The sequence below is a fragment of the Acanthaster planci genome, linkage group LG11, assembly GCF_054643075.1.
Source record: "Acanthaster planci isolate LZ-2023a linkage group LG11, COTS_SCS, whole genome shotgun sequence".
Lineage (NCBI taxonomy): Eukaryota > Metazoa > Echinodermata > Asteroidea > Valvatida > Acanthasteridae > Acanthaster > Acanthaster planci.
This window is the reverse complement of record NC_141787.1, coordinates 2,972,367-2,997,055: the sequence shown is the minus strand read 5'-3', so window position 1 is coordinate 2,997,055 and position 24,689 is coordinate 2,972,367. Positions and strand designations below refer to the sequence as shown.

Sequence of the window (24,689 nt, the reverse complement as noted above, 5' to 3'; positions counted from 1 at the left end):
ACTTGGGACTTAGATTCCCCCACTTGCTGGGCCTGGGCGCAACACTTCTGCATCCCAGTCCCTAAGCATTTCAAACGGGTGACACGGGTCGACAACAAGCAACCTTGGGCAACACCCGACATTGGCATGGCTCACAAGTATACGCGCCGGAGCGGCCCTACACCGCCAACGCTAGCTACACCTGCCGCATCACCCCTGGTGCCATTGTCTTCAGACACCCTTTCAATCAGGGCACCTGGCCATGACAAAGATGCTGACGCTTGCCGTGACAACACAACGCTGCTCCCCGGTGCGGTACCTGCAGAAACAATACCGGGCCATGCGGGCTCACCACCACCACCCGCGCTCCGGGACAAGAGAGCCCACCGGCCTCCTGCGCCGTCAGGGTTTTCAATCCCCGTATGTCACCCCGTCTTCCGGCTTCCTTCTAAGCCTTTCTGAGAAGACTGCTTCTACCCCAGCCCTCTCCTGCTGTATCTTTACTGCAGTCAGGGCATGCCTCCGATGCCCCAACTCACCAGGCGTCGACCGCTGGCTCTACAACCAGTTCACCCTTACACGAGAAATGCAAACTTTCTTTGTCTTCTTTTATGGGGTCTAAGCGTAAGAAGTCTCACTCCTCGCAGAAGGAGGACATGTCGGCCGACATTATGTCAGCGGTCCGCATGCTTTCGGGAAGCTCTCTTCTATAGCCAGCTGTCCAGAGCCCAACTCTGCTCCCACGGTGACGGCCCCAGATCCGGACCCTTCGCCAGTGCTACATGACTTGGATTCGCATCTGCACCCGGATCCGCACACGGAACCCACATCCGAACCTGCGTTCATCGATGTTCCGAACTCCATATGATGGTTTCGCCTCTTTGACTTATCCAGGTTCTGGCGCAGACTACAGCTCACCTCCTGCTCCGGCCCCTAGCCACCCAACAAGACATGATGATGTTCCTCCTTCCTCGGATCAACTGCGGATGGAGCGGGATACGCCCTCTGAAGATGAGGATATTTCCTCTGCAGCCAACCTTAACCCTCCTGAGGCACGGCTCCAATTTCTTCAGGAGGATATGAGCAAAATATTAGGCCTGCCTTTAAATCAGTCTACGACTGAGGCCTCTTCACATGCTTCCTTCAAGCATCACCCTGCTAGGTTGGAGACATCAATGCCGATTTTCCTGAACTTCCACTCGACCGCTCATGTGTCGAGATGTTTAAAGTTCTCGCCAGTGCTAAACAATGGCATCCTTACCCACCCAGGGCCTTGACGTATTTCCAGTTTGCTAGGGAGGACTTTGATAATTTCTTCTCTGTCCCTGAGATTCCAACAGAGGCTAAAGATAAACTTTCCTCTGACGCTCACGAACCTACAGGAAAGTCTCCATTTAAAGACAAGGACAAGTGTTTTGTTGAGTCTTCCCATTACTGAACTCGACAAAGGCCCACGACATGGCCTTCTCTGCACTGCATATATGGCACTCCTCTCTGAGTATTTGGCCCGAGGGTGTGACGAAGATTCACCAGTTACTCCTGACCTGGCAGTTGTCACACTCCTTTCGGCCTACCAAGCCACCCCAGAGGAGCTTCAAAGGAAGAACTACCGAGCCGCGCTACCCCCGACCTCCTGGGCATAGGCGTCATTGACTATTTAGATTTGCCTCCGCCTGCCAATCTCAGACCCGTCGCGCGACTGCAACTCTTCGCAGGGTCTTGGGAGAAAGTCACATTGGAAAGCTAGGTGCTCGCAACCATCCATTACGGATACACCCTCGAATTCACGAGCACCCCTCCGTCTATACCTATCCTCCGTCCGACTTCAGTTCCTACCGACAAAAACAAACGACAGGCACTGGAGTCTGAGATAGACTCTCTCCTTCAGAAATGTGCTATCCGCCCGGTTCCCAAATCTCAAGCAAACAAGGGCTTCATCTCAACGTTCTTCTTCACTCCAAAGAAAGAACTCTACAGCTTGGGTCCTATTATCAACCTCAAACCTCTGAACCGCTTTATCCGCCCAAAGAAATTCCGCATGGAGACCCTTCAGACGGTCACCCAATCTCTACAGGTTCTATGCCGGGCCACTTCCATAGACCTGGAAGATGCCTACCTCCACACTCCGATTCACCCACGAAGCTATTTATACCTACACTTCCTATATATTGGGAACCTCTTCGAATTCACAGCTCTCCCCTTCGGCCTCTCCACTTCACCGAGGGTGTTCTCAAGATTTGCAAAGATCGTCGCTGCTCACTTCGGAAGCGGGACGTCATACTGTTCCAGTACCTGGACGATTGGCTGATCGCTGGCAGATCGTTCAACAAAGCAGAGGTTTCTACCCGCCTTACTTGCGACGTCACAAATTGGCTGGGCTTCATCATCAACCACGAGAAGTCAAATCTCACCCCAACGATGAATGCATCAACAATCTTCTCAACTGCATGAAAGTCTTTTCTACTGAGCAGTCTGCTCCGGCCCGTGCCTGGCTCCGTCTCCTGGGCTTGATGGCCAGCATGGTGGATTTCATTCCCCTCGGCAGGCTGTACATGCGCCCGCTACAACTACATCTCTTAGCACTCTACAAGCCCAAATGGGGCTCAATCAATTTCCAGGTACCCTTATCAGACTTTATCCGCCCTAATCTTCGGTGGTGGTTAGTGAAAGAGCACCTCTCTCTTGGAGTTCCCTTCCCCAAGGTGAACCTGGAAATAACCATAACATCGGACGCTTCTCATCTGGGCTGGGGAGCCTCTCTACTGCCACTTCAAGCATCGGGAACATGGGACCTCCAGCTCCAAGGGAGTCACATCAATATACTGAAACTTCAGGCCGTATTCAATGCACTGAAGGCTTTCCGCCCAAGCATCATAGGCAAACGAGTCCTCATCCGGTTGGACAACTCCACAGTGGTGTTATACATCAATCGCCAGGGAGGCACACATTCTCCCCGCCTTGCCTCCTGATGAGACAGATATTCCTTTGGGCCAGGATTATGGCATCCACCTCCAGGGGACTCATATTCCTGGTGTCGACAACTCCATAGCAGATGCTCTCTCTCGGGGAAAAGTACGTCCCACAGAGTGGACATAGCACACCAGTGTAGTCAAACAGATCTTCACCGAAGTAGAAAAACCGAACATCGATCTTTTTCGCCTCGGCGGAGAACGCCCAACTGCCAGTGTTCTGCACCAGGTCTTACCACCCGCAAGCCTGGGTAACGAAGGCTCTTCAAATCAATTGGGAAGGGATGTTGGCCTACGCTTTCTCTCCAATATCCCTAATACCAGCAGTTCTCTCCAAGATGGAAAGGGATTGCTGCCATGTCCTTCTCATCACCCCCTTTTGGCCACGCCAGCCATGGTTCCCTCGTTTGACAAGACTTCTTGTCCGGGTACCGGTGATCCTTCCTGACAGACCGGATCTGCTACATCAGCTGAAGTTGGGCATGCTTCACTCTCATCCGACGTCACTACACCTGACCTGTTGGCTATTGTCAAACAATCCTTCAGATCAGCAGGATTTTTTGGTGAAGCCGCCGAAATTGCCTCGAAGAGTCGACTCCAGTCTACACGCGACATCTATCACTCCAGATTACGACATTTTACTTCATGGTGTTCAGAGCGAGGTTTGTCTCAGACCGAAGTTTCTGTGACCTCTATAGCTGACTTCTTCATGCATCTGTTCAAATCAGATCTCCAGGTTTCAACTGTCCGTAACTACCAGTCAGCCATTACGGCTATACACGATGGCTTTCCAGATGGTTCAACTATGTCCGACAATACTGCTCTTAAACATCTACTCCAGGGGATGTTTCTTGAGCATCCCCCAACTAAGAGACTAATTCCTTCATGGGACTTGTCAGCTGTCCTCCAACTGCTTGCTGGTCCTCCCTTTGAGCCTCTCAGCTACGCATCGTTGATCAACTTATCAGTGAAACTGGCATTCCTGCTGGCAGTTACTACCTCACAGCGCGGCAGTGAACTGAAGGCATTGTCCATCACAAATGGCCACATCCGATGGGAACCCCATGGTGTTCGTCTCATCCCAACACTTGGGTTTCTCACCAGGAACCAATCAGCATCCTTCCATCCTCCTGACATTTTTGTGTCAGACATTACCAAACACACTGGGACTCCAGATGACAAACCATGGTGTGCAGTGCGGAATCTTAAATGGTACTTAGCCAAAACCAAAAAACTCAGAGGTCCAACTTCGCAGCTTTTCATGACCACAAAAAACCTCACCGAGCTGCGACCAGAGACACTATAGCCAGATGGGTAGTTTCAGCCATGAAGTCTGCTAACCCAGATTGGGCGAAATCTGTGGACAATAAAACACTACGCCTCATCAAGGCTCAAGATATCTGAGCAGTTTCCACATCATGGGCCTACTTCAGGGGCGTACCAATGTAGGAATTATGCAAGACAGCATGCTTGAAGACCCCATCTACCTGCACCACATGCTACCTCACCGATGTTCCACAAAAGGACTCCGCACATGGCAGAGTGGTCCTAACATCGGCTACATCGATGCAGAAGAGTTCCTCATCAAAGCGGCTCACCACTGGAACCACATAACAACTCCATTATGTGGTGAGTCCGCAATAAATTTGGACAATTTTTTGTTCCTCTGGCATTCTCATTATGTAGTGCGTCCTCGCCACACCCCCCTCCAAGGGCTTGCTGCTACTCTGCATATTTAGCGACTGTTTGGGGTAGGTTGAAAGCAGAAGACTCCTCCCCCACAGAAATGTGGGTGAGGTCTGCTATTGAATATCTACCCCAAACAGTCGGCTCCCTCCCATCCCTCTCCACTTTTGGAAAGCACATGTAGACTTCACTGAATTTAAAAGTAACCTCTGATCAACTAACCAAATTAAATAAAAAATAACCTTCCACTCATAATTACATGTATTTTATCAGTGAAGTCAGACCCACCAATAAAAATTATCCATGGCTGTGCACATTCTCCCAGAAAATGACATAGGACTACGCACAGTAGGCTAACATTAGGCGTGGTTAGGCCAGGGACATAGGCATAAAATCAGTTTCAAGCATAGGCCTACACATGGTCTAGATTTGTTGCTGCTGTTCATAGATTCTTTTCCTCTTGATGTACATGAACATGTACATAAAAAAAATCAAAATATAGATAACATTTACAAGACTAATCTGCATTTATTCTCGGACAACACACAAAACAATCTTGCAATGGAAATGTAGATCTGACTCTTGGGCATAGATTTCCTAGCCGCTGTTTTATTTCCTTTGTATTCATTATGTTTATACCAGAACTTTGGCAGCTTGCCAAAATGGGCACGTCTGCCTTAATCAAGAGCACAGGGCGTGCTTGCCTGAAATACTGGGCATGATTGCCCAATCCTTGCCAAGCTTGGCTCCTATGGGCCCAAATCCTTGTCATGCTTGCCATCCTTTGAACTAACCCCACTGGAACAAGAGGGTGCTAGCCAAAGTGTTTGTGCTCGGTTGTATGTCATATGCCTAAATTATTAATATAACCAATCAGCCCCACCAGAACAAGAGGGTTCCTGGCGTAAGATTAACACAACAGATTACAATTTTGAAAGCACGCTGTTTTTTCACTGCTGGCACGTGCGGTTGAATAAGCCCCACCAGAACAAGAGGGTGCTTGGTGTACCCGTCCTAAGATTAAACACAGCAGATTAAAAATTAACCTACGAAGTCAAAGTTTAACATAAGACATAGTTTACCATAAGACATATTTCAAAATTAAAGTTGTTTACCATTTTAGCTTGAATTGAGGCACTGCCTGTTGCTCCCAGGCAATTCCTGATAAAAGTTTATGTTCTACTATGGTCTTGTGGTGAAGGGGAGGTAGTGGGTTTATTTCAGCAAGCAGCGGCATCTGAAGGCTATGCCGAAGTGGCCTTTACCCACCAGCAATGCAACACGCATCGCTGAATTATAACAATGTATAACATCTTTCTTGCGTGTTGATTGTAAATTTAACGCTATAGCTTGACCTTCCTTGGGCTTCTGCCAGCCAGCAGGGACTCATCAGGTGGTCATGCGACTGCTCTCCAAGCTACATGTTTACAACACCATGGCAACAAACAGCTGATTATTAAATTGAGGGATTGTCAACAAACCATATGTCTGCCGAGAAAAGTGACAAAATAGATTTTTTCTGATATTCACTTAAGCATTTGGAAACCTCTTTTGTGTTGCTGCAACTTCAGCATGGTCGCCATTTTGTAGAGGACAGTAGTGCACATTCCTTGTGCACTGTCATGTACATGTACGTGTAGGCTACATATCACATGCATGTGGTTGCAGTTCGAATGGTGATAGTGCCTTCTACTGTTGTTACACTTTCATGGCAAAGAAGCTTAACTCAGACTTCCACTTGTGTTTTGTTTGGCAGAACAACTTAACCGTGACGTCAGTCCTTTTGCCAAAAAGATTTCAGAAACTTTCAGACACAAAATGGCCTGAATACCGCATTTTGACATTGAAAACCATTAACTCCTTTTGCTGTAACAGTCACAGACAGTCAAAAAGTTCTTCCTCCTTTGTTACTTCTCCCTGCACAGTACATACTGTAAACATTATCATACATGTACATTTATGTCACTTGACTGATTTTGACTGTGCAACTGTGTCAAGAATGCATCTTTGCACGGGAGGGTTTTAATGTCCACAGCTTAACTTGAACACATGTACAATGTTTTGCCATTTAGAGAAGAATCAAAGGCTTTCAAAAATGGCGAGATAAGTTGGGCTACTTTAAAAAAACATGACTGAAACTTTGAAAAATGAAAAGAGCGCCCTCAGTAACCTTTAAAGTGATTTAACCTGAAAAAGTAGTAGTTTTGAGTTAGGCTAATTTGCCATAAAAGGACCGACCAGTATTTGTACGAAAACTGGTGACCATTCTTACACCACTCAACACCATAGACTTTGCATAATTCACCGTCTGCATATACAATGTACATGTATTGTACACATACTGATACAGTACTGTACATGTGGTGGTATGTATAGGCTCCTGACGTGACATGGTTGTATTTGTACAACTCAGTAGGCAAAAGGTACGTGGTACATGTCCCATATGCATGAATGTCAAAATCTGTAAATTTCCACTTGGAGTACAATGTACATGTACCTGTATGTGCACTGAATTAAGAAGAAACAGACAAGCAATTCACATCCTGGATGAAAACTCCAAGAGCTTGAAAACAAACGTTTAGCCAACAAAGAAGACAAGGTAATTTTTGTGGTTGTATGAGTGAGTATGTGTGTGTATGTCAACCATGAATTTAGTTTTTGAAGTTTCTTTCTGTTCATTTTTAGGTTGGGGATCAAATCTTAGATGTCAATGGAGAGAATTTTCTGGACATCAATCACCAGGAGGCTGTTAACATCCTAAAGTCTTCCAAACTGATGATGATGACCATTAAGGATGTTGGCAAACTTCCCTATGCACGCACAACCATTGACCGCACACAATGGATCACTGGAGATGGGGTGTCAGACCTCCCTAGACAGGTGTCCAGACTGTCAAGTGTGGTTAATGGAGGGGGGACTGAACTGGTACAAAACAGCATCAATGGCAATGTCAACGGAGAGAAGTTTAACAGAAGTGTATCAGTAAGTAACATTTAAAAAAATGATTCCATAAAAAGGGCACTTGAATCAAGGTTGTATACCTTTTATAGATTGTTCATCGGCATTTCTTGTTTGATGCACATGTACATTTACATGTGCGTACCCAAAAAAGATTTCAGATGGTGACATAATGGCATGTGTGGAGAACAACCCTGCTGTTTTCTCACTCTATCAAACTTAAACTAGTTATGCAAGGTGTTTAAAAAGACATCTACATGTATAACATTTTGATGACAATGAAAGCACATGAAAAAACACTGATTAGAAGACATTTTTTTGCATGAGCACTGGGCCCACATCAGAAAAGGATTATGAGTTGTTGATTTCCAAAGACTCCCTCATTGTTGCTAGTGAGGGAGATGGGAGGGGGACACGTGTGCATGAAGACCATAACCCTGACTCAGATGTGGCCTCATTTACCAAATCTTGAAAATTCTTGGTTCCAAATTTTGTTGGATGGTAACCTGGTGCTTTGTAGCAGCCTCTTGAGAGCTTGCCACAAATGTGCACTCTAATACAACTGGTTCCAAATATGCTGACTTACATGAATTTAAAATGTATGTTCTGCTTATTTGACAGTCATCCAACTTCAGCAGGGGTATTGCAGGTACACAAGTCATGTACAACTCCAGTTTGGGCTCGGGGAGCCAGGCTTGGGGCATGATTGAAGACCAAGCCAGACACCTCCTAAATGAGAATGAACAAGGAACAATGATGTATTACCTCAAGGAGTACCAGAATGCAACCATCTGTGTAGATGCCTTGGTGATGGCTCTATTTGAGCTGCTGAATACGCACGCAAAGGTGGGTTCAGATGCTACACTGGTTTATTGTTAAGTCATGAGTTCCAAACTGCCAATTCTTGTATTGTGGGAATTAATGAAAGGCTATGAACAGGGTCAAGTGGAGGAGAGCCATAGGGAGAAAGCAGGCCAACCTAGAATAGTCTGGATAATGGCATTAAAACTGAAGATGGTGCCCCAAAACTAATAAATAACGACTTAAATGCTGTGTTCCTCTGACCCCCCTTGAAAAAATATGTTTTTTACATTAGTAACAGTATATCTTTACTTCATTGTTGATACCATATCGATCAGTATACATGTACAGTAGAATATCACTATAATGAATCTGAACATTTACAGGTATCTATACCAGCATTGAGAAGCCTACAGAATATTTGACTGTACCCAACACTTCCCTTGTATCCCAAATTTTATGTACATGTAACCCATGGTTCACTTCCAATTATCAGGAACCAATTAATTTATCAACTCCTTTTGGGAAATCAGATGCAACACTTTAATTTACTATGCACAATGAGACCTGCTTTATTGCAAACATGTTACTGTAAATGAAATACAAATCAACAGAATGGATGTTTACAGAAAATGCAGGATCCTGTTAAGATTAAGTCACATTTGTTTCTTAAAGTGGAAAAAAAAATCAGGCGCCAAACTTTCTGTAGAAAAATTGTGATATGAAAGTCCATGGGTACAAGGCTGGCATTCTGGAGGATGCCACCACAAGACGAAACCTCCGATGAAGAGTTCAGCTTGGTGACGGAATTTGCAGAGAATGAGTTTGTAAGTAGACTTGCAGGTTGTTGTCCACTGAGTGGCTTGTGCGGATCAGGGCCCGAGGACTTGACTTCTATCTCTGACGTCCTGGACAGAGTGAGGAATTTCTAGCACACCAGTACCCATCAGCCATGTCAGCAGGGGAATGCCTTGAAAGCAGGGCAGGGAGCATGCACCGAAAGTTCTTTCTGGCCTTCCCATTTAATGACTCCGTCTAATAATCTGCATCTAAAAAAGCATTACACAGTGGTCCATGCCACGTTACCACATTTTCTAATTACTACGCAGTGGACTTGACCACTTCGTGCCGGGGTCATTTATGAATGTTGATGATGCTGGGATGGAATAATTTCCTTTTTTTTCTGTTTTCAAAATTCTCTAAAAATTCATATCTTCATTTATTGGACACCTACACTCACATGAAGGACTGTCTGGTTTCTACTCTAATCTGACAGACATCATCTACTGATACTGGAGTATTTCAGCCAGGCCTGCTGCCTTATAAAAAGAGCCCAGATTGTGCGGTGTTACGTTATTTTCTTTTGTTCGGCCTTGCGCTGCCAACCTTTTTTCAATAGGGGCCAGATTAGCGTGCAGCGGTGCTGTGTGGCTCATCGCTGTGGTGGTGGAGCACTTTTGTCCCCGGTGGTAATCTGCTTGCGCTGAATGCCCTAAACCGTGATATACTGTTTCAAAACAAGGCTGGATTATCTCCACTGCTGAGAGTAAAAAAATCTTGATAATGCCCAGCAACCAGGTCTTTTGTTACGAGTATGGTCTTTTGCAGAAGGCCCAGTTCCCTTTTTCTGATTTCGGAAACCCCGGCCACACGTACAAAGAATACATGTCCGAAACCGGAATCCCCAGCAGCAAGTGGTTGAAGCAGACAACTTTATTTTACAGCAGTTAGCACACTCACGTACATGAGTGCACCACATGTGAAAGCTTTAGAAACACAATTTATGTAGTGGTACATGTTTACATTAACCACTACCAGCCGGGGACTCCGAAATCGGAGCCGTATGGTTTATATATGTGGCCGGGGTCTCCGAACTCGGACAAAGGAAACAGGGCCCAGTAACAAAAGACCGTACTCCGAACAAAAGACCAGGCTGTTGGGCATGACCGGCATTTTTCACTCTCAAAAGTGGTGATAATCCAGCGTTATTTTGAAAACATATACCAGGGTTTGGGGTATTTAGAGCAAGCGGATTACCACCGGGAACAAAAGCTCTCCACCGATGAGCCACACAGCACCACTGCATGCTAATTTGGTCCCTATTGAAAAGAGGTCAGCAGTGCACTGAGCCAGGTTCGTGAACAAAAGACAGTTGTATAACACCGCACAATCTGGGCTCTGTTTACAAGGCTGCAGGCCTGGCTGAAATACTCGGGCGTCAATGAAGGTCACCTGTCAACTTAGAGTAGTGCCTGAAGATTACTCCGTGCGGCTATAAACGACTGTTAAATGGAATGAGGAATTGTTGAAGGATTTTGAAAACGGAAAAAATGATAGTCATGCCGGCCCAGCATCCTCAACGTTGAAAAATGCCCCGGCACGAAGTGGTTAACATATGCACTTAAAAGAGATCTACATGTACTACCAAAAGTGAACAAAATTATCTCTCAACCATGTATGCCTTACAAAGCAATGTGGTAAAAAATCCACTCTGGGAAAAAAGGTGTAGGCTGAAACTATACTGGGTCAAGAGTAATATGAGACACAAATTGGAAAGAAATGATTTTAACTTTCCAGTCAAACTGCTTGAAAAGGGAGCAAACTCCTAAACTTGATTCATGGGAATAGTTTGCATCGCTGAACGATTCTTGATTATCTAAATCACAGCAAATTTCCAGTACTATTCTACAAGGCAATTTAACAGGATAAAATGCACTCAAAGGGTTTTTCATATGGCTAGTCAGTCAAACTTACAATTGCACTCGAAATCTATAATATAAAAGAATGCCAGTGATACAGCACTCATCAACCTTACAAGAAAGTTTTGCGAGAATGCACGCAATACAAGTCATGAGATACATGTGTCCTTTTCCAGAAGATGTGTCTGTAGGTAAGCCTGTTTGATATTCATTTCTTTTTATATCCTGATATCATGAAAAAATATTGCGATACCCAAAATTATCACGATGACGTCATTTTCCATTCATAAAATAAACACAACTGAAATCACCACTGTCTTGAGAGCCACGTAAAAAAACCTATGTATATGTAACACCTCTATATTGATAATTAGAACTCCAATGCTGGTGGGAAGCAAATTTCAACATGGAAATTGTGGACATTGAATTATCATATCATATCATATAATGGCACAGTACAGAAAAAGCCATTTGGTCGATTTACATGATATCCCGATATGTTTTTTACAAATGGTACGATATCCAATATCAACATCATATCGAAATATCGGCATATCGAACAGGCTTATCTGTAGGCGATAACATTAAACTGAAATCTTTCTAAGGAACTCTGCCTCACTTTATCTGAAGCCAGGGGTGAGACAGACATGGGTGTTTTTTTCTACTAAGAAACTGTTCAGGCGTATCCATGAATTTCTTGACATTACAACTTCAGAAAAGCACAAAAATGGTGTCGTAGTAAATGACCACAGATTGTACACTTATTATAAACTAACAAATAATCTACTTGAATCAGAATACATGTATGTACTCAACTTACCTAAAAGAGCCAACATTCACAACTGGTGAAACGTCAAGCCCAGCAACATGACAGAAGTCACGATGCTTGCAGGAATTCAGGCAACCTTTGGGAATGCTAGCAAACAATTTACACTTAAGGTTGCTTGATGAGAACACCAAAATTTCTTGTACAATTTGAGGGTTCAGAATGCCACATGTGCAACACTTTTGGACCCATGTGGTATCATTTCCTGAAATAGACCAATCTGCTTTCTCACTGGATGCCTTGTTGCCACCCCAGAGGGGTAATACCCTGATTGGGTATCATGGAGGAGAAATTATGGGATGGAGGGTAGAAGGGGTACAGGGCAACCCGCTCCTTTAATCCCCACTTCCTTAATCCCATTTCCAAGAAGAAAGGAAGATGGGGTGTTGCAACTTGGTAGGGCAGGAAGGAATCACACTTTCATTGTTTAGGCTTCAATATATCAGAGACATACAACATTTGGCATTAGGCCAGTGACTTTGCAGCAAGTCACCATGGGTCTTGGGAAAGATAGAGATCTTTGTAGAGAGGGACAGGGAGAGAGAAATATAACTAATGCACACAGAGTGTGTAGGTTACAAATTACAATAGAAAGAGATCTGCACATGAGGTCATTTTTAACCTGAAACCTTCAGGAGGTCTGGGTTACATTCACATTTGCCAGACATCACTGCTCCATAAAAGACATGAAAATGTACCCCCTGAAAAGTTTAAATGCTTTCATTCAAAGTAATGCTTCTAAAACTAATGAGAAAGACTTCAAGGTGTAAATGTGACAAAATGACCATATTTCTGTGTACTTTTATTATGATTTTATTTTTACAAGCGGCACGGCAGTATTAGCCACAAAGCCTGTGGTTATTACATTTGTCAGGACACATTTACCCCATCCTATCGAATCCTACCCTGCAGCCACCACTACAAAGCTGTTTTCTCATTGGGGATTTTAACTTATATACATGTATACCCACCTCTCTAGATATGGACAACCCACCTTTTCTGGACAGGCATTCATCAACAGTCCTTGGCTTGACCGAGTCCCTTGGTATGTCCCAATTGGTCACATTGGTTTATTATTCCTAATAGAACCAGCCCGAATAGTGCAAAAACCATGCTAGACCCTCTCCTCTTCTGCAACAACCCAGACTTAATACCCAATGTTTATTGTGGTCCTCGACTTGCCAACAGTTATCATGATTCTGTACATTCCAAAATGTGTTCAGCTGGTTTCAACCAAGGTCTTTGTGGCACATTTTATCAATTTCATAAAACTGATGAGACAGACTTCAGGAAAACATTAGAGTGCATTCCTTAGGACCTTTTTCTTTACAACTCTAGCATCAATGAGACATGGGATAACTTCACCACTGCCATCCATGCTGCAGTCAGGGACATTGTCCCTTTGCCATCTCGAGAGGCTGTCGAAGATCACCCTGGATAACCTGTGCCATCATTGTCACAGCAAGAGAGAATAGAGCGTACAGCGAAGCTTTTTCTCATGAAAGCAATGCCAACTTTTGGAACAAGTACATGTGTAGAGACCCCATTGATGGAGCGACTCCACCGAAGCTGCAGATCATTTGCATAAGAATTTTTTCCAGATGCACTCGCAAAGAGAAAGCGGGAGAAGCATTTGCCAAGATGGTCTTTCATGGGTTCCTTTCCCCTGAAACTCGGGCCTATATTCAATATTTGTGAAATAGCGGCAAATGTTTCAGTGAAATTGCTGCATTATTTCAAGTATCCCGAAGTTCGGTTCACTGCATTTGTTCCAGTGACGCTGGTATTGACTGTTGTCGCCGTGGAAGAGGTGGACAGAAAAGAATTTTGACTGGTCGAGAGGAGCGCCTGTTGCAAAGAAATTTGCTAAAACAGCGAGACTACAAGCTACATGTGGATTCATGCATGTTTCAGACAGGACTATTAGACGTGCTATTAACCGACTGGGATTCCGATACAGACAAGCGCGTAAGAAAGGACTTGTTACGAACAGCAACCTGAGGAAGAGGGTGCAATTTGCAAAGAAAATGCAACCTGGTTACTCAAGAAAGGTGTAGACAAGCCGTATTTTACCTGGATGGCACGTCTTTTGCTCATAAAACGAACCCACTGGATCAAGCCCGAGCACCGAGAGCTCAGGTATGGTGAAGGCAGAGTGAAAGACTGGACCAGCATTGTACAGCGAAAGCGAGCAAAGTTGGGACTGGAGGCAGCACTGTCAAGGTGATGGTGGTAATAATGCACGGAGAATGTGTCATACTCTGCGAACCGTACGAGACGATTAATGGCGTCTTCTTTGCAAGATTTATCACCGACAAATTCGAGGTGATTTCTCGGGCCGACAAAGAAGGAGGTCGGCTTTTCCTACAGGATAGCGACCCCAGTCAGAATTCCGGAGCTGCCCGGGATGCAATGGCTAAAGTGAACTCAGAACTTCTACCCATTCCTCCCAGGAGCCCAGATTTAAATCCTGTCGAAAACATTTTCAAACTGGTTGGAGATAAACTGAAGAAGGATGCAATCGACCATCAGATCACCCGCAAGAATTACGCAGAGTTTCAAGCACAGGCCATTAGTACTATATGTTCTATTCCATCGGAAATCATTGATAAAACAACAGAATCTATGGACGGTAGAATATCTGCTAACTAATGGTGGTAAGAGGTTGAAGAATTAACGTGCAGAGCCAGTCATGTGCAGAATACACCTTGTGATCCGTGACAGTTTGCCACTTTGCAGGCAACTTAGGCTTGAGCCAATAGGTTTGAGCACACTGGGAGTTATCTCTTTTTTATTAATCTACATGTATGTAGGCCTTTGACATTGTCAGAGCATCTTCATTGTTATCTGCTGCGGTTAGTACGAGCAAGTTGTACATTTTTTTACTTACAAAAAAGAAGATAAAACCCAAAACCAAATACTCCTTTCTTCCTACACGCCAGCTGCACGTGCATTGTTTAGCAGATAATTCTGAAAATTGCCAAGTAATGTGCACAGATTGGCTGAGAAGAGAAACTGGTAGTTTGAAAATAAAACCTCGCTGCAGAGCAGCATCTCTGATAAAAATTTCAGCTAAATGTGTTTCGTCTCCTAACCACTTTGCATCAGAAATGCTTATTTCTGGACCCCAAAAGAACCATTACAACGGTGATGATTAGACAGGGAGAGTGAGACCGAAAAGGCTAATGGCGGGCTCATCTTACTTTATTGTATCTTTCAAAGTGCAAGGTAGTGTTGACACGACAACAATAAAATAATGTGACCACATGGTACTTAAAGAGGATGGTTGTATAACACTGACGTGCATTTTCCGAGTGTATGCAAGAGTTTCTCAAACTTTTCGTCCAGTTCTGGATGTAGGGCAGTGGGTGATTGAAATAGTGTGTGAAAAATGAGAACTTTGCAACATTGTAGGATGCTCGATCTTGAACATGTCATTTCTGTTAATGTTGTCATGCATTTCCTTCGCCAAAACAAACAATAAAGCATAAAACAAAAAGGATTTCAAAAGTGCAGTCACGCGGCAGCTTCATTGAATGATTGTCAAGTTCATTTGTCGTTGCCAAGGACAAGAGATGCAAAACAATGCTGACATGAAGGTACATCCCTCAGCTCTTGTTCAGGGATTTGGTAGAAAAAGCTGAATAGCCGCCATCTTGCCGCCATCATCTCTGTTTCTCAGTTGTCAACAGCGCCTCCACTCACGAACACAAGTTGAAGTTTGCTGGTGCAAAAGATCGGATCATCTGACTCAAAGACCAGATCACTGGCAAAGTGGAACTTGGGTGCCGGGAGATGCATGGGTTGGCCCTCCAATAGCAAAAGCAAAGGGAGAACTGATGGTGACCAGCGATAGTCATTTAAAAAAATAACTTCCGCCTTTTCTGCACCGACCCAGGCAAAGGTTGTAATAGGGGGGTTTGTGAAAGTTCTGTAGATGGAGTTTAGGGGGTTCAGTAGAAATGTCTTGCCGCAGATAGCTGGGCCAATAATCATAACATTCCGATACTTCCGGCGGCCTCTGTCAAGAAGTTCCCTGCAAGCTTCCGCAAATACGTCTCTGGGCACTTTGTTGTTTTACAGGATGTCTTCGGCGCATCTCATCCAATTAATAGAGAAATACACATTATTATGGGTATGATTGAAAAGCGTGTGAAATTTCATTGAAGGCAGGCGTGTATACACTGCAACCAGAAATATATGGTCGGAAATTGTCTCTGAAATGCAATATATATTCGACATAAAAGGGACAACAGCGACCTTGTCTCCCCTGTTAATGATGAACTCCGCCAAGTCAGTTTTGTAAAGGCCAAGACAGATTCCCACACTGTTAACAAATTTATGCACAGTGATACCACTTTTGATACTCCTTGTTCCATTGCCGGGGCATTTTACATTTTTTTATGTCAATTTTTCTCCTCGGCACACTACCTTTGATTTTCCTGATGTTTTTGCATTTTATCCCGGCTTAGATCACTTACAACAGTTTCAACTCAGCCAAGGAGATGTGCTGATGGCAATCCAAAATCCTTGGTTTTGATGGTATTTCCCGAAGAATGCTGAAGCTTTGTGACAACTCAATTGTGCCCATTTTAACCCAAACATTTATTCTTAGTCTGTTAACAGGCAATGTATATCTCAAGACTGGAAACTTGCTAATGTTATGCCACTGTGTAAGAATGGCCACAAGTGTCTCATTTTCAATTATAGACCAGTTTCCTTTGGTTCTGTTTCATGTAAAATTTCAACCCAAACTATTGTGGGTAACATACATGTACATGTAGGTGATAACTCTGTTCCACACTTGAGCTAGTGCCTATCTTTCTTGACTGGTCTAAAGCCTTTGACCGAGTAGATCACTCAATTCTTTTACTGAATGTAACCCCATCCCAAATGAGGTCTTGGGTTATAATGTCAAATTTGATTTTCTTTTATGACTATGTTTTTCCTTTTGCATTCTGCAATTGTTCTTTCCTCAGCTTTTGACCTTTCTACTGGTAAGCAGTGTTCCAGTGGTGAACCTTTGATCTATTGCCTATTCCTTTTGTCAAATAGCCTGCTCTTTCTTCAGTTTATCTTTAATGTTCCTGCTTTCCTAGGAGATCATAGGATGCTCTTTGTATCCACTGCCTTTAATCTCTGACTAGTACATTTGTGTTGTTCACTCCCAGTAAATTTTATAGGAAATCAGCAGGATGTTGAGACACTAAATCCCTAGTTGTTGTTCGCACCTTACCCAAGCTGTGAGAGCCTTAAATTTCTGCCGAGTGCTCATCTGCCTAGATGCTAAATGACCAATCAGTATTGGAGTCACGTGTGATATTTTTTAAGTTGTCCAATGAGAGCCTGATCTAGTCATGTGGCAAGGGCATTCTGGGTGGCAGTTTGTCCCAGAGTTTTGGGCAAGCTTGGCATTCCAAACTTTGCCATCGCGCCGACTACATGCCTGCCGAAATTTTGAATGCTCTGCACTATTTCTCTTTGGACCGGAGGACCTCAAAATCCAAGTCTTCCCACTATGTTCACGAGTGTTGGCTCTCTATTTTAGGTAAGTTTGAGTTCTTATTTATATCATTTTATGCTATTGCATATCTTTTCTGGGGGTTAGTCTTTGCCTTTTTCACTGTGACTCTTGTAAATTGTGAAAAGAAGTGTACCAGTTGATTTTATGAAGTCTGAACTTTGGGATATTCTGAGAAGTCCAAGCAAATTTATGATGGTGAAGGTTTTGGTATCTCATAATTTCCACTAGCCAGTAATGTTCTGAGACTAGATCCAAAAGAGATGTTTCCTCGGAAAGCCTTGCTTTTACATTTACATGTAGCTTAAGACATGTTTAGTGAACTATTTGAGATGGTTGAGGTTGGGTATGTTCCAATCACTTTGACTTATAACTTGGTGGAGGCTGGGAATAAGTTGTGCCCTTCACTGCATTGAGAAATATGAGCAGATTTTGAATATATGTGTAAGTCAGGGCTGATCACCCATCACATCCATGGTGTAAGTGATAGACTGACTGTGGTCCTACAGTCTGGACTGATGCTTTTGTAATGCTTTTCTGATGACTATGGTTTATTTGAACAGGGTTTGTGAATATTCTATAGATTCTGAGGTGCGTTGATTTATCAAAAGTTAGAGATATGAATTGTCTTTTGGTCAAGCTTTAGACTTTGATTTTTCTGAGTTGGAGTTTTCACCAATTAATTCCTACCTCATGATTCGTGGGACTGAGAAATGTATTCCTAGGGTGACCCTGTCTAGTTTTAAGATTTGTTCTAAGTCAGTGCCTTAGATATACCTTTCCTTTACGTGCTTTAACTTACATGCAAGATAATGTTTTATTGTGAGGCTTTCATACACGATGTACAGCTATACCAAAACACATAACCCATAGAAAGTCGGTTGCGTTGGTCTGACCCCGTAAATGTGGTTATGTTAGTAATGTAGCATGGATCACTATGCTCTCTATCTTAGTTACTGAACTGCACATTCTGAAAGAGGGTCTGAAGGGGAGTCTCTGTAGTCCACCTGAAGAGCTGTCCCCAGGCATCCCAGCCACTGAGCTATTGTGACTTGCAGACACAGCACATGTACACCAAGGCATCTGTGGCATTAATCACCAGCATCAATCTTGCAAGATCAGCAAATATTCCTTTGCGTTACATTTCTTCTGCTTAACTTTTGCTCTTCACTTTTTGTCAACCGGCTACCAACATGACGGACTCCTGTTCTCCCACCTTGGAAGGACTCATCACAACTCATCTCTACATCTAGAACTTTAGCGCCAATTTTTTTCAGCTCAAAATGTATTCTAACTTAACAGGATCCTACATTTTCTGTAAATCTCCTGTTTTAATTTATAGCCATTTGAATTGGTGTTCTGTGGATTCACTTCATATTTCTCATATTGATTGAGTTGTTCCCTCCAATAAAGCAGAATCTCTTTTGTACGTAAATCCTGAATTGTGTGAGGTCAACAGTTTTTTAAAAGGGAATTAGATTAATATGAAATTTGGTTCCTGCTATTTTGAAATGTAAACCACTGGTTACATGAAGTTACATGATTATGGCATTTGTGGTGACATCCTCCCCTGGATTCATTCATTTCTATCTCAGTGTAATCAACATTTCCTCTTTTCAGGTGCCAAGTCCAACTGGGCTCCTGTTACTTTGGGCATTCCACAGGGCTCTATTCTTGGACCTGTTTTGTTTCACTTATTGAACAATCAAATCCTCTCTTCCTCAGTATGCAGACGACACTGTTTTATACAGAATTATTGGATGTGCAGATGATTGTGTCATTTTACAAGACGATCTTAAAGAGCAACCCCAACAGTGGCGAAAAATGGGACTACAGTTTAATATACTGGTGTGATATCTAGGTAATAAGTTATATATGTAAAGTGACTTCTGACTAAATAGTAATGCGATAAAAATAGTGACCAATTCTGCGGGTTTTTCAAAAATTTTCCACTTTTGTACCGTTGGTGGCACCATGCAGAAATGCTTTTTTATTATATACCACCATGGAAAAGAAAAACGTCATGACCTCGCAGGACCTGGTTTCGTGGGTATGTTTTCGTACAAAGGCCAGCGCGCCTGAGCTGCCAGCCTAGCCTGACACTTTTTTTGGAATAAAAAACATTGAAAATATCTGTTCTTCACTCTGAACTTACCAAGCTGCATTTTTCAAATGATCGTGGTCTCCTCATTCACCAGCGGTGGCCCCATCGTCAGCCTGATTGGGATCCCCATGGCGCTCTGGTGGCACAATAAGTTTGAAGCTGTAAGCTCTGCTCCTCGGATTTGGGACAATGCATTACTGTAACTACACACGTGTTACTATACTATGTGTTATTATGTGCATTGACCTGACCATGCCTGCTCAGTGCGTACATGCACCAGCTGGAGAACCGTTTCCATGGTGCTACGTCGACAAAATCCTGGAAAAGCCGTATTCATGAGATGTAAATGAAGCAATGATGACATGCTCCTTTCATGGCGCCATGGCACTCAGCAGAAACGGGTCTCAAAAGTGAGTTTTTTAAACCAAAAACATTTGCTGAACCCGGGTTTATATGTATGTGTATGTGGCATAGATGTCTATAATGGGATCGAAGTAGACTTACTGTGGCAAGATTTCTTATTTTCTTCCACCGTTGGGGTTGCTCTTTAACATATGGAGATGGTACGAACAAAACACTATGCAACACAACCATCAGTAGTGTAAAGTCATGCATGTCACACAATCAAGGAAAGTCATCACAATTACTCATCACAATTACATGCAAGATGCAGCACCCTTAGAAGTTGTTGACTCTGATAAGTACCTTGTTGTAGTTTTATCAAACGACTTAACCTGGTCTAAATATATTCAAATGGTTCATTCTGGACTATCTGGTTTCATCTTTTGAACACATGTACGTGTCCATGTAAAATGGTATGATTTTTTGGAGGCATAGATGAAGGTGGATGGTTTCATGTTTTGTACAGTTCTCTCAAAAAATGAAAAGGTCCTTTTGAAACTTTTCTGTTTTCTCTACAGGTCGGTTCTAGAATATGATGTTCCTGTTTGGTTTCTGCACCAGAATAACCTCAATGAGTGCCTTGAAGATTTAATACAAAGACACTTTACTACATGTAGATCCTGCCTTCTCTTCCGTTTATCCAATTTCCTATTATATAACCAATGTCTCTCTGTACTGAACCTGCCCTCTTTGTATGCAATTTGCTTATTCCAACTTTCTCTTCCTTCAACAGTTTTCCTTGTTCTCTGAGATTCGTAGCTTTGTGTTTCCACGGGATATTGACCAGTTTGATTCATTGGTGCTGAAGAGAGAGGTTGAGTCTATGAAGGTGAGCTTTGTAGGTACTCATTTTGCAATTAAAAAGGTGATCTTTTTTCATAAGACTCAATTTGGAGTGAGTGCTGAATTTAGCAAGATGTTGCTCCAGGGAAGGCCTTTTGGTATTCTAATATGGATGACAAACAATTTAAAGCTGATATAGCAAACCGGGGAAATCAGTCATTTGAAACCTCCTCAATAGATTAGTTTTCTGTTCACATTTTTTTCACTGATGATGTGGAATATGATAAATTCAAGACCTGTCAAATTTTAGAGGCTGGTAAACTGAACACCAGTTTTCTCTTGAACTAGTATGGTCCTGAATGTAATTGAACAAATATTAGACTCAGAATTAAGATTGGAAGCTCTTTCATTGAACAATGACATTTTCTTTTGCCTGGTAAATGGTACCAAAAGAAATTTAAAAGTATGTTTTCACTTTTTTCAAGTTTGAAAAGTATTTTTGTTTCATTTTTTATTTCTTGTAGTTTGCAAATCCCTTTATGAATTGATGAATGGGTAGTTTTGAAAATCCTGGTTAGGTGGTTACATGTAGATACATGCACCTGCACCATACAGCATACATGGCATAATCTGACGGCGAACACATGTACGTGTCCATGTAAAATTGTATTATTTTTTGTAGGCGTAGATGAAGGTGGATGGAATTAAATCTAAAATGGCCGTTTGTACGTGGTATGTACGTTGTAGGCTTTCATGGTAAACTCGTTCCTACCGCTAGGAAGAGAGAAAACGACATGGAATGGCTGGGATCCAGTGACCCTGGTGACAAAATGATATATTCCAAACTTCAACAACCCGAAAACAAGATGATAATTCTAAAAAAAAAATTTGAATTAAAAAATTTTAAATGGCCCCTATAATTGCTTAACCTTTACTTCCAGTCAAGACTGGTCCAAACTAGAAGTGCTTTATTATCTCAAATCGATAATAAATCTGAACCCACTCCTAAAGATGTTCGTCTCTGTTTTCCTCAAAACATGCACCTGTCACATTATGCAACACTCTAGGGCCCTCTTGTTAGTGGTTGAGAAAAAATTCAAAAATCTATTTGGATAGATGTCTATGGTGAAGGTGGCATTAATCGCTTGAAAATTAGTGGATGCAATGATCTTTACTCATCAGACCGGAAGCATAATGAAGAAACCTTAAGTTCATTAAAAATCGCTAAAAATTCAATTCCAACAGCTGCAATGTGAAGCTCCATCGAAAGCTACTGGTAGAATCAATATCTGTATCCATTGTCTAAAGCATTTGGTTTGTTTCATTGTTCATATGCGGTGTGCAAAGCTTATGCCATCTGCTGAAAATATCGGCAACTCAACCTGTTTGGGTAAGAGCCGTAGCAGAAGAGCCATCGGCTTCGTACACGTAAAGCGTATAATGGAACCACACTGTTTCAGGGCCGGATAACATTCCAACCACATGGCAGGGAAAGCTTGTGAGCCACTCTGGCAGCATGGTGCCATTGAAAGAAATCTTCATGTAGTGTAACTGCTTTAGCACAATAGCAAGGAAGGTAGTGGTCACACAGACCCAGATTTGATTCCATCCTGTTGCATGCTGGTAAAAACACTGTGTGTTCCTGCCCATTCTAACTTCTTATTTATCAAACTGAATGAGTTCCCCGAAACAGACCACTGTTTGTCTACCGACAAACACATCATTTGTCTCGTTTCTTCTGCTTGTTCTCCCAAAATCCCATTCCTTTTGTACATGTTTTTACCATGCAGCACTTTCTTCCCCTTGCAGGTTCATATCTACATCAAAGTTGAGTCAGTTAAAGACCCTATAGCACAGATGTGTCTCAAAGCATGACATCACAATGACCTTATCACTTGATTTATTATGAAATTTTGAATATTTAATTTTCGCTATAGATTTTGTACACATTTTTCAACAGCAAAACTGGAGCACTTTTAATGATGGCACCTATTCAATATTTGGTGCACACCCTTAGCCCACCAGCTAGAGAGGGCCCTTTAATTTGCACACTTCAAAGTCCGATGTCTCCTGAAGTACGTGTCCGATTGGGTTGAAACTTTCCAGATAGAAAGAAAGGGATGTGTTGTAGATGAAATTTGACATCCTGTAATGATCACATCATCATGTGACAGGTCATGTGACATCAATTGTGAATCCTATAATGCCTTTTAGCTCCGGAAGTACATGTCGTTTTGGGTCGAACTTTTGCAGGTGGATAGATGGGGATGTGTTTCGGACCAGATTTGACATTGTGTAATGATTACATCAACAATTCACCAGTAAAGTGACATTTAAGGTGCACCCATTAACCCCTTCTGGCCGGGATTCTTTTTACCTTGACTGCTGGGCTGCAGTTTGCCCAGAATGCAAAGCTCTGTCCAGCAGCAGGCCCCACTGAAACCGCAGCTGCATGGTGAATAGAATGTGTGGTATGCACTATCCTCACACAAAACCGCGGCTGTCGACGGTTCTGGTGCGAAGGGGTTAAATAACTATATCTTCTAAAGTACATGTCTGGTTGGGCTGCTACTTTATTATTTGATGATGATATCACCAGGTGTCAAATCACCTGAAATTTGAGGTGCAGTATTTCAATCGTTACACATGTACAGATGTATCTCCTGAACTAACTGTGGACTTGCAATAGTGACAAGGAGATTTTCATTTCAGTGCTGAAAATGCGAAAAAGCCATTTGTTCCATCCGTTAGACAGACAAAACTTGTAGTTAGCTGTTTTGGGCACCAGCCAAAATGGCATTCTTTTTGTCAAGAAGACTTGGGCTTTTTTGCAATTTTGTGAAAAAGGCATTCTTTTTGTTTCTTTTTTTTGCTTTTTCGCAACTTTGCGAAAAAGGCATTACTTCTGTTCTTTATTTTGGCATTTTCGAATTTGGCGAAAAAGGCATTCCTTTTGTTCGTTTTTTTGCATTTTGCAAAAAAGCCATTCCTTTTGTTTGTTTTATTTTTTTTGGCTTTTTCGCATTTTGCGAAAAAGGCATTCTTTTTGTTTTTTTATTTCTTCCTTTTTCTTCTTCTGCTCAAAAGTCCATTTGTTTTGTGCACCTTTTTTTCTGTACACGACTTTAGTGCTTTTGCAGCTTTGGATCTTCATCAAACTTGTACCAATGAAGGACCCTGATGCAGAGATGGTCCAAGAACAATGACATCATGATGTAATCAACAAGTGATTTATTATTGATTTCTCAATATTTATTTCAGCCTATTGAATTTGTACACAATTTCAAGGTAAAATTCCGGTTGTTCACCAGTATTCAAATGTCATCAAAGTTCCACCAAGGAAAGACAATGAAGCAAAGGTAATACTCAAATAAATACGTCATGATGACGTCATCAAGTGATTTATTAGTAAATTTTGAATATTTAAATATAACATTATTATTTTAAAATCCATATAAAATCAACTGTAGCTTCCCACAACATTCTGTTGTGGCAAATGCCAGGGAAAAATGCGTCTTCATTTTATCTTGTGTGTGTCAAATCATGTGACCCTTCCTTCCGGGCGAAACCGCAAGTGGGCTTCTTGTTTAAAAGTTGTAATAGGTATCAACTTGCTTTCAACGGTGTTAGTTGGTGGGGGTATAGCATTCTTCAAATCATCTGCTTATGACGTCACGTAATTTTCTAGTGCCCTCTAGCAACAGGTTAAAAATTCAGAAAAATTAATTTTCAGTAGATGTCTGTGGTGAAGTTTGCCCGAATCGCCTGAAAATTGATGTGTATGATATGATCTTCACCCAGTCAACATGTGTGAAATTGGGGGCTGATGAGGTCATCAAACCGGAAATTATGATAAAAAGTCCTTTTTTCCTTCAAAATTTGGTAAAAAATCAACTGTAACAGATTTAAGCATGAATTGTTAATAAGTTGATAGCTAAAACATTGAAGTCAACTGCATGAA

General features: G+C 42.4%; 1 protein-coding gene across 1 annotated transcript in view; it reads left to right on the top strand.

Moving 5' to 3' along the window:
• whrn (whirlin) overlaps positions 1-24,689 on the top strand; it is a 99,442-nt gene that overhangs the window by 44,312 nt on the left and 30,441 nt on the right. Inside the window, exons 4-6 of the mRNA XM_022250065.2 lie at positions 7,320-7,616; positions 8,214-8,438; positions 20,679-20,774. Of these exons, the coding sequence (XP_022105757.2) occupies positions 7,320-7,616; positions 8,214-8,438; positions 20,679-20,774 (618 nt within the window). The remainder of the gene's footprint in view (positions 1-7,319; positions 7,617-8,213; positions 8,439-20,678; positions 20,775-24,689) is intronic.